Below are 11,433 nucleotides of genomic sequence, written 5' to 3' on the forward strand. Positions count from 1 at the left end.
CTCCCTTGGCAATCTCATCCAGCTTCATAGCTTTAAATCTCACACATATATTTGGTCCAGCCCACTTTTCTGAACTCTAAACTCCAGTGGCCTCCTAAGTATCTCCATGTGGATGTCTAAAAGGCAACTCATACTTAACATGTCTGAAAATGAGTTCCTGGTCTTCCTCTCCAGATCTGATCCCCGGCAAGTCTTCTCCATCTCAGTAAATGACCACTGCATTCTTCCAGGTGCTCAAACTAAAAACATACTTACTTCTTTCTCTTACACTCTACATCCAACCTGTCAGCAAATGCTGTTGGTTCTATCAACAAAATAGATCCAGAATTCAACCACTTTTCACGGTTTCTACCTCTGCCCTCTGTCCCATGCACCATTGAGTCTTGTCTGAATTATTGCAATAGGATTCTAAATGGTCCCCCTGCCTCTTCCCTCACCCTTCTTCCCTCTTTGGTCTTTTCTTAACACACAAGCCAGAGTAATCCTACTAAAAATAGATAATATCACCCCACCACTTAAAATCTCAAAATCACCATTGGCTTTTTTTTTTATTATTATTGTTTTTTTTTGAGATGGAGTTTCACTCGTTTGCCCAGGCTGGAGTAAAGTGGCATGATCTCGGCTCACTGCAACCTCCGCCCTCTGGGGTTCATGTGATTCTCATGCCTCCGCTTCCCTAGTAGCTGGAATTTCAGGCACCCACCACCATGCCCGGCTAATTTTTGTATTTGTAGTAGAGACAGGGTTTCACCATGTTGGTCAGGCTGGTCTCGAACTCCAGACCTCAGGTGATTCACCAGCCTTGGCCTCCCAAAGTGCTAGGATCATAGGCATGAGCCACCGTGCCCGGCCTCCAATAGCTTCTAATATCACCCAGACTAAAAACAAATGACTTTATAAGTAAGCCCAGAATAACATATGGTTCAAATTGGGGCTCCTTTGAGGGAATGCTAAAAATAATGAACAGGATTGAATTGATCTAGGCATAAGTTTGGGTCATCCTGGGCACCTCTTTTTGAGGGCCCACATGCCCACATTTCCCCATCACTCTGATCTCATCTACTACACTGCACCTGGACCCCTGAGCTTTGGTACCAACCTCCTGGAAGACTGGAAGGTGCCAGGCAGATTTCCTCAAGGCCTTTGCTCTTCTCTATGTATGTCCACAACTCACCTCTACTTTCCTTTGGGTCCTTATTCGAAAGTCTCAATGAGGCTTTCTCTGGGAGCCCCATCTCAACATAAGCCCCTTCTCCCCACCAGCACCCATCTCTGCTTTATTTTTTTTCCTTTTGCACTTATCACTATGTAACATTCTACATATTTTACTTATTTACTTTATTTAGCACCTTACATTTAAAATATGATGCAAGGCGAAACATTAATACGTTAGATGACTTCATTAGAAATACTACTTAAAGTAGGTACTAACTAGAGAAAAAGTACTTCCCCTCCCTGCAAAAACCAAACCGATCAAACAACAAAGTATGCTAAGTGGTACTGAAGAACTGTGATGTTCATTCCCATACAGCTTATTTTAAATGATCTTGGATAACACTAAGTGCAGAGTCTTCATTTGTTATAGATACTTATTCTATCTAACGTAAAAAAAACTTTGTTTATTATGCAAAGTGCATACCACCATATTACAAATTATCAGTCAAACTATATGTTGTATACAATACCTACTGATTACCAGAGAAATTTAGTTTTAGTTTTTCTCTTTTTAAAGAAAAAAATTTGGAGTTATAATAAAGCCTAATCATATAAATAACTTCAAGGCAAACTAATCCCAGCTCTGGAATAGGTTAGCTCAATAATTATAGCTATTATTTGACTCTGACTGCGTTATTTCAACTCACTGGGTTTCAGTTTCTTTGTCTGTAAAAGAGAGTTAATATTGGTGCTTAACTAAGGAGCTTCTTGTGAGAATAAGGGACGCAGTGCACTGGGAGTACCTGGCAGGTGGAAAGGCTTCAATAGCTATTAGCAGCCATCATAACTTGTGACTACTGCTACTGCGGAAATAGGCATGAACAGATTTCACCAATGGAAGACAACAAGTAGTTAACCGAACAGTTGTGCTTAGAAAGCATTCCTACTCATATACGACTTTGTTTTATCTTTTATGAAATTCCAAATATTGGCCGGGCGCGGTGGCTCACGCCTGTAATCCCAGCACTTTGAGAGGCCGGGGCGGGCGGATCACAAGGTCAGAAGATAGAGACCATCCTGGCTAACACGGTGAAACCTCGTCTCTACTAAAAATACAAAAAATTAGCCGAGCGCGTTGGCGGCGCCTGTAATCCCAGCACTTTGAGAGGACGGGGCGGCGGATCACAAAGTCAGGAGATAGAGACCATCCTGGCTAACACGGTGAAACCCCGTCTCTACTAAAAATACAAAAAATTAGCCGAGCGCGGTGGCGGCGCCTGTAGTCCCAGCTACTCGGGAGGCTGAGGCAGGAGAATGGCGTGAACCTGGGAGGCGGAGCTTGCAGTGAGCTGAGATCGCGCCACTGCCCTCCAGCCTGGGCGACAGAGGGAGATTCCATCTCAAAAAAAAAAAAAAAAAAAAAAAAAAAAAAAAAAAAAATCCAAATATTGCTTAACATATCATAAATGTAAATGCCCACAAAACCATGATTAAGTAATTTATCATTTTCTGCACACTTATGCCATACTGACTTTATCACAAGATACTGAAACAGAGCCCTTTCCATGGCCTGGAGACAAATGAATACTTGGATCTTGAAAGGCGTATTATCTACACAACGTATTTGGGGGATTAAGCATGCACTATCTCATATAATTTAATGAATCAGTCCATAAATTATCATGTTTACTCACTCACCCAGTAGGTTGTAAGGAGTGTGAAGGAAAGGAATGTATGTAGTTTTTGTATCTTTCACGCTACTTGACTTGGCACAAAGGCATTTCAACTTAGTATAGTGGAAATAGCACTGGGCTAGAAGTCAGGAAACACAGATTTCAGCGGAGTAATTGAAGACAAGTCACTTCAACTATCTTCAGGCTGCAGATTACTCATGAGTAATATTCTTTTCCATTAACAACATTTAGACTCCTTTTCAAATGCTCTCATTCTAAGGAACACTAGCAAAAGGGGTTTTTACCAATGAATGTTGGGTTAATTACTATCCAACATCATTTTCCCAGGCCTACCAGGTGAAAGAAATGTGACCCTTAATTATAGGGTTTGTTCACCCATGAAAACTTGCCAGGAACTCATGGTCCTTGTCACTGTCCTTTCTATAAGACACAAATCCTTCAATCTGTTTTAAAGATAGAAAACCTGGGTGGGAGGAGGGCGAGCATCAGGAAGAATAACTAATGGTGCTGGGCTTAGTACCAATCCTGTGCAATAGGATGATCTGTGCAGCAAACTGCTATGGCACACGTTTACCTGTGTAACAAATCTGCACATCCTGCACATGTGCCCCTGCACTTAAAAGTTGGAAATAAAATTGTTAAGCTTGACTCTCTCATCTTACCATGTCACTTCTATTTCTCAGTTTGTTTATGTTCCCCATTTCTCTTTTTTCTGCTTTAATTGAATAAAAGTAATAATCAATTTTTAAAAATAGAAAAATAGCAGACCTTCCTCTGCCAGCATTCCCCATCCCCTGCCCGGTTTTGTTTTGTCTCCTTAGTATTTACCACACTCCAACATAACATGGATTTTACCTATTTGTTCTCTATCTCCCCATCCCCACATTAGAATCTGAGGTTCATGGGTACCGGGATTTTTATGTGTTTGGGTCGCTGCCATGTCCATGCCACCTGGAATGGGATCTGACACATAGTAGCTTGAAAATTATTTGAATAAATGGGTGAATAAACATTATTTAAGATCCTCTATTGGTTGCCCTTCCCACACCATAACTAATCTCATGTGACTACAAACTCATCTTCTCCACGTTAACCAAGGTTTCTGATCCTCATCCCTGGCCCAGGGCTTATTCATTTCTCCCTGCTTGTCATATCACTCATTTATTCATTCAGTTACAGACGTATTGACTGCCTACTGTGATCCAAGCAATGTGCTAAATGCTAGGGACATACAGGTAAATAAAACGGATACAAGTCTTACCCTCTTTACTAATCCTTTACTTTTATTTTCTTTTTGAGACAGAGTCTCACTCTGTCACCCAGGCTGGGGTGCAGGGGCGTGATCTCGGCTCACTGCAACCTCCGCCTCCCAGGTTCAAGCAATTCTCGTGCCTCAACTTCCTGAGTAGCTGGGATTACAGGTGTGTGCCACCACACCTGGCTAATTTTTTTTGTATTTTTAGTAGAGACAGGGTTTCACCATGTTGGCCAGGCTGGTCTTGAACCCCTGACCTTAGGTGATCTGCCTGCCTCTCAAAGCGCTGGGATTACAGGCGTGAGCCACCGTGCCCAGCCCAATAATCCTTTTCTATTCAACGATTACTTTGAGACCCAGCTACTCCCTCTGTTCTTGGTTTCTCTGTACTGCTGTCTGACTTTACAGTCCTGCCTTTGAATGGTACATTTTCATAATGCCCTGGAGAAAAATTTTAAAAATCTGTGGGCTTTGGTTACTATCCAATTTTGAATAGAGTTCTTTTAATAGAGAGTTAATAAAGCAGGGAGCAAGTCATGCTCACTTCTAAGGAGACAATAACTACATCCTTTTAGAGTTGCTTTTGGGCCACACTGGAACAGATGCTGTTTCCTAACAGTGATCATCGCAATTCCGGTCTCATGAGGCCTGACTGTGTGGCATCTAAGACGGTTTGCTACATCTCCCCACTTCCTTGTGTTTTCTGTATACAGAGGTAATCTGAGAGTGCTTCTTTTCCTTCCTGAAAAAGCCTAATTAACCCATCATTGTTAGCCTCAAGGTTATTATTATTGACTGCTCCAACTACATAGGAGGTTAAGCTCCCAATGGACAGAGTATTGATATGCAAGGATGCCTGGCCCCAGGCCTGTCTGTGCCTTTCACCAGGGGTTTGGGAGCACTTAAACCTCCACCCCAGCATTTCCCACGCTGTGCTCTGTGGATCATTAGGGTCCTGAAAGATAGTAACAAATTCTGCATAACAAGGGTTTCATAGCCAAATAAGTCCAGGAATGTCACATCCTAAATTTCCCATTTGGGGACACAGGGTACATAATGAGAATATTAATGTATTTATAAATGTTTCAATTTGTTAAATCCAGTCAGTGTTTCCCAGCCTAAGTTAACAATGGGATATTTTATTCTCAGTATACCACTACCACCTCAGAGGACATTACTACTCAGGAGAAAACTGTTTGGCAAATTCCATTTTACCTTCATGTCATATCCAGATGAATAGCAGCAAATGGCTTTAAGGGAGTGAGGGAGGAGGGAGATAGAAGATATTCCCTGCCAGTAGTTCTTGGGGGTCACTAATAGAGGGAGAGAACTTGATTTGATGGAACAAATACTAGACCTAAGGTCAGAAGAATTGTGACTTGGTCCTAGTTCTGTCACATAACTAACAGCAAATCATTTAAACTCAAGCCTCAAGCTCATCTCCCGGGAAGGAGACGCATTTTAGGATAGCCATACCCCATTCTTTGAAAGAGCTGGGCAGTTTAGGAAGTTCCTATATAGCAGGTTTAATGTCTATTTAAAAAGTGTTCTTCTGGGTGAATTTTTGGGCCTATGTTTTAAGTCCTCTTTTGGATGACTGGTGCCTTCCACTCTGTTGATGGAGGTATCTGACTCCTTAGACTTGAAGCTCCAGGCTCTCAAAACCCAAAGCAGTATTTCTGAATGAACATTGGAAACAAATTAAGTCTGGCATATATTTATGCTAGCCTAATAAATAGGATAATACCTAGAGAAGTCTTAAGTCTTATATAGAATGGAGGAAAATATAGGTCTATAATATTACAAATAAGCCATAAATGAAACCTGAGACTTCTTATTTTTAAACTAGATTGACTAGCTTCTTTTTCTGAGCACACAATTTTCAAAGATGGAAATTGGTGACATGGAGTTGAAACTGCAAAATAAATTTGTAGCGCTGCACTGATTTATATTCTAACATGACAGAGGAGAGGAAGGCAATAATCATTTCTGGGGAGGCTTCCTGTGGTCCTTGAGTTAGAGAAAGACTCTTCCATCCTTTAACTCAGGAGAGAAAGATTAGTTCCCAAACCCATCCTCTGTAAAGAAGAAATTCTATGACTTCTTTACACTTTACACTTGCAAATAAGGCTCAAGAGGGAACTAGGTCACATTTGATGCTTTTCTTACCATTAAAATATGTCTGCTGAGGCTGGGCGCAGTGGCTCACATCTGTAATCCCAGCACTTTGGCAGGCCAAGGAGGGCGGATCACTAGGTCAGGAGTTCAAGACCAGCCTGGCCCATATGGTGAAACCCCATGTCTACTAAAAATACAAAAATTAGCTGGGCGTGGCAGTGTGCACCTGTAATCCCAGCTACTCAGGAGGTTGAGGCAGGAGACTCGCTTGAACACCGAAGGCGGAGGCTACAGTGAGCTGAGATTGTACCACTGCACTCCAGCCTAGGTGACAGAGCAAGACTCAGTCTCAAAAAAGAAAAGAAAAAGTCTGCTAAAATAATAACTACAACTAAAAACACTTACGAACTAAGTTTAGAAGGTATCTGTACATTGAAATAACTTACATAAATATTAGTCTCTATCTGCTTGGAATTTGATATAAACATTAATGACAATAAATAGTTTGGTTTTAAAAAAGACAAGATTGTATATCCATATAGGTCAGTCCAAAGTTACAGTAGTCATCTCTAAATAATTGCTGGACTGTTGCAATAAATTTGCAATAAATTCAATGTGATATTTGCTAAATGAACATACCTGCCATCTGGTTACTCAAACTGTATTTTTGCAACTTCATAGATACACAGGGCCCAGTAGAGATTACTGCAATCATCTTTAAATAATTGCTGGACTGTGGCAATAAATTTGCAAGAAATTCAATGTGATATTTGCTAAATGAGCATGCCTGCCATCTGGTTACTAAAACTGTATTTTTGCAACTTCATAGATACACAAGGCCCAGTAGCACTGAGATGTAAGGAGCCGATATGAGCCTGAGGATCAATTCCAAAGCAATTTGAGAGTTCAAGCCATTCATTTGTTTTCAGCACAAAGTGTTCTCCACATAACAAAACAATGAGTCTGACTTATCTGTCTCTTTCCTGTCCTGTTATCTTTAAAAATGTCCATCATGACAGGTTGCAAATGGGCTTACAATATTCAGCCAACTTTGAGGACCATGAAGAAGAATGGAAAACAGTTGGTGTGCTGCTTGCACCATGTCCTACTGGTCCTGGTGCCAGGAGCACTATTCTTGCTGGTCTCTTCAAGGTGCACACAGAAGAAGCAGCTGAATAAAATGGCAAAAGTCTTCATGTATCTATGGAAGTGGGGAAAGAAGGTCCCAAACCAACCTTTTCATCAGGCCCCTGGCAAGCACCTCCCCATACCACACCAAAAGCAGAATTAGTAGCATTGAATACAGTGCCTGAGGGGGTCAATACATGCTGATTATACACAACTACCTGGGAAGTCTGAGAATAGTTACATAAAGGATGCTGGAAGAGTGCTTATCCTAGTTTCTGTAGCCATGGTGATCCATGTATTGGATGTATGCCTAGCCCAGGCTGTCTCAACCTCGGTACATTGACATTTTGAGCTAGATAATTTTTGGTTGGGGATGGGGTGGGAAGTGCTATTTTGTACATTGTCTGAGGTTGAGCATCATCCCTGGCATCCCCCCACTAGATGCCAGTGGTGTTCCTCCCCCTAGCAAAAATGTCTCCAGATATTGCCAAATGTCCCAATGTCCCCAGGGAAGTGGGACCAAAAATCACCCCAGTTGAAAGCCACTTATCTAGTCTGTATATTCATGACATGGACCAGAATTAGAATGATTATACTCTCTTCTCTTTTTCCTGAATCAGTGTTTCTTCATCTACTTATTGAAGTATTATATTCTCTTAATCTGCTTTCATTCGGTTTTCTCTGTTCTCATACACCTGAGGGTTGGGGGCAGCCTTTCAAGGTACTGCCGTAAAAGTTAAGAAGAGCTCAAAAAAGACCTGTTTCTCCCTTAGGAGAAGGGAATATTAAAGAGAAAACATTCCACATGGAAATTGGATCAGTAGCTAAGGAGGCTGTTTTGCAGAATGAGTTTAAGATGGCCTAAGCTGAAATTCACGTGTCTGTGAGCCCAGAAGAACCTTTGTTTGTTAAAAGAAACTACTTTCATTTGTTTGCTACTGTCATACAAAAGTATCCTTCTGACAAACAGATGTTTTTTTCTTTCTTGGCTTTGTTTTTATTGACTTCCTATTTATATTAACAGTATCAGGAAGATACCCCTGTGGGCTCCAGGAACAGACTGTCTCAGTAACTCTTCCCCCTTCAGAAGCACGGTAAGTAGTCCCGAGAACTAAAGCAATGAGGAGCCTCTAGAGTGATGATTTGTATCTGCTCTTTTTTTATAGTGTGAAAAATTGGAATCTTAGAATACTGACTTAAACCCAGCCAGTGGGTGATCTGCTTGAAAATGACTACACATTCATACGTAAGGGTGAGAAATAATTTATGACAAATAAAGCTCATGAAAAATTCTAATTTCATTCATGTTGCTACAAGTATAGCTTCATGCTTTAAAAAAAATGTGGGCTGGTAACATTTTTCTATCTTACTTACAGTGTAGAGTTAAACAGGTGCCCTTACCTCTCCTCCAGTGCATGGAAAAGGACTGGAGTATTTAGAAGTACAAATAGCTCCCTTCTTGCCAACGTCATCTTCCAGGCCAAATGTAGCAGAGCAGTTAGTCGCGAAGTACTTATAAGGCTTCCATGTTCTCCCAAAGTCCTGGGAGCGGTCCAGCACCATGGCAGCCGGCCTGGGGGACTTGAACACCATAATTAGGTGAGTGAAGTAGAATTCAGCTTCCAGGTCTAACTGGATCTTTTCTCTGTGCACATCCTCCGCAGACTGCCACCACGTGCGAGGAAACCGGAAGGACGAGTCTGCCATGGCAGATGGCAGGTGAGCCAGGTGAGGATGGGCAGCATTGCACTTGTCACATTTGGGCTGCCGACAAGTCAGATCCGTGTTCTCACTGTAGAAGCAGTACAGTTCGGTAGCATTCTGACCGCAGGTGGTGTCTGCCCAGAGTTTTCGCCCCAAAGCCAAATTTCCCATCCGAGGGTTGCAGGCTTTTTCACAGCGGGAACTCGCTCCAGCTACTCCACTCAGTCCTAAGAAAGGGAAAGCACACATGATGCAAGACAAACCCATCTGGAAAGCTCTTTTGTCCACCTAGTCCATCGACAACAGTCAAGGATCTCCCCAAAAGTGCTTGAGACTTTCAATAAATGGAAAATTCTGCTGTGCTCCACCATGTTCATGTCTGAGTATGAACACTGTTCTGCATTCACAATGCATTCATGTACGAGTGTGCGAGTGTGTGTGGGTGTGTGCGTGTTTGCTTTTTATGTTCAGATGTAAAATTCACATCAGAGAAACAAACACTTTAGGCAGAGGACAAGAGGAGGAAAAATAGAACCACCAGGGTGAAGATTATTGGCCTAAAACTTTTCAAGTACTTTGCCTTATAACTGTTTTCTGTATTTCAAATACATTGATGTGTTTTTGAAGTCATGACTATAGAAAAACTATAATGTTTTTAAGACCACCTAAGTTAGTCTTTCAAATTTAATATGAGTCCTTCACATGATTTAACATGTTTATTATGAGAATGCATTTAGAAGGAAATGTGGAATTCTATTTTCTTTACATTTTTAAGCCAGTGAAGGGATAAATTCCCTAGGAAAAGCAATATGAGATATTTAATAAATATATGATAGGTCCTCATTTAGGGGGAGGCAAAGCTAGAGACCTTTGGAGTTCAGATGTGCACTATCAATTTCTAACATTACGTAAACATAACTAAGAAAAAAACTCTGAACTGCCAAATGGCAGAAAAGCTTATTTTACATGCTGTCTCTTCAGGGTTTCTACCTGTGGCAGGTTATACAGTAGTCAACTGTTTGCTTAACAGGAGAGTGTCTACAGTCTGGCAGCCACTAACAGCACCTTTAAATATTATCTGTGAACTAAAACACCTTCTTTAAAAAACACACTCTTCCTCCCAAAGGTCCAACAGACTTCAATGTTTTAAAATGACTTAAAATGATAAATATTATCCACTTATTAACATTCTGACTACATACTATAATCCTTTGATTTGGGTTTGGCATTTTAATTATGAATACCTTAAGCAAAAATCATCTATTTTAAAGGTTAAAACAGAGGGGAAAAGAGGGAAAAGGAAATCAAGCCCTAAATTCCAGCTAATTGAATGTTTCTGCTTCTTAAGAAGCAGTACCTCTGAACTGTTATCACAGTAAGGATTGGAGGAGGCCAAATGACAGCTTAGGCTGCAACAGAGACATTTCACACACTGACAATGGCCAACCCCACATAGCCTTGCAACTAAAGGGCTTCCTTAGGCGTTATTTTTTAAATGTCAAATTAAAGTGTGCATGATGCCTGGGTTCTGTTTGCTACTTTTCTCATTAGCTGGGGCAACAGTTGCTTGTGGCCAGAATCACACAAACACACAATGTGCTATGACTCACCTGTAAAAAATTTCGGGGAAAATCATATACTGCCTGTACAAGTATTTTTGACTTGAAACACTTGCCTTGTGATGTTTATTTACAACCTTTCAATGGCTTGCATGTTTTTGTCATAATATGGTTTGAGACGGAAAAGATTTTTTAAAGCTCATCTTTTAAGAGTGCAAGACTTAAAGTAAAATCTTAGGCCTTTAATATGTACCCGGGAAAAATATCCAATAATTTTAAATGCCCCTAAACTCCTAAGTCCGGAAAAGATTTGAGCCAGATAAACAATCTGTGGGGCAAAATACTTGGAGTCTCTCGAGTGACTATTCAATGATACTAAGGATGCTCCTGTGACTCGGACTGGTTTGGGATGCAGACTGGAAAGCCTGGATTTTGCTGGGTGCCAGCGGCCCTCAGGGAAGAGTGGAAGCCCAAGGGAGGAGATGCGTGCGAAAATGTTCTGTAGCCACCTGCGTGTCTCTCTAGCCCAGGCTCCCCTTTCTGACGAGATCCGCACGAGAGAGTGGATGTCTGTAGACTCCCTCACATCTCTCCCCCTCACCTACAGGGCTGCGCTTACGCCTAACTGGAAGCCAGGTGACCCGCAAGAGGGAGGGAGAGGAGCAGAAGGGGCTCCCGAATACAGAAACGACGAGCCAGGAGCCGGTGGCCTAGGGCAGCCCAAGAAAGCCAGGATGGGAGTGGGAGGGAGAGGGCATCTGCCGACGCCTCCACCGGTTGTCCAGTTACCGAGCCAGGGAGCAGACCCGCCTCTGACCTC

General features: G+C 41.7%; 1 protein-coding gene across 3 annotated transcripts in view; it reads right to left on the minus strand.

The window, feature by feature from the left end:
- The window catches only part of NTN4 (netrin 4), a 122,234-nt gene that overhangs the window by 109,270 nt on the left and 1,531 nt on the right, over positions 1 to 11,433 (minus strand). For all 3 annotated transcript variants that reach the window (XM_005571905.5, XM_005571903.4, XM_005571904.5), the window contains exon 2: positions 8,752 to 9,281. In XM_005571905.5, coding sequence (XP_005571962.3) covers positions 8,752 to 9,225 — 474 coding nt within the window. In that variant the 5' untranslated portion in view covers positions 9,226 to 9,281. The remainder of the gene's footprint in view (positions 1 to 8,751; positions 9,282 to 11,433) is intronic.

This window comes from Macaca fascicularis, chromosome 11 (genome assembly GCF_037993035.2).
Source record: "Macaca fascicularis isolate 582-1 chromosome 11, T2T-MFA8v1.1".
Classification (NCBI taxonomy): Eukaryota; Metazoa; Chordata; class Mammalia; order Primates; family Cercopithecidae; genus Macaca; species Macaca fascicularis.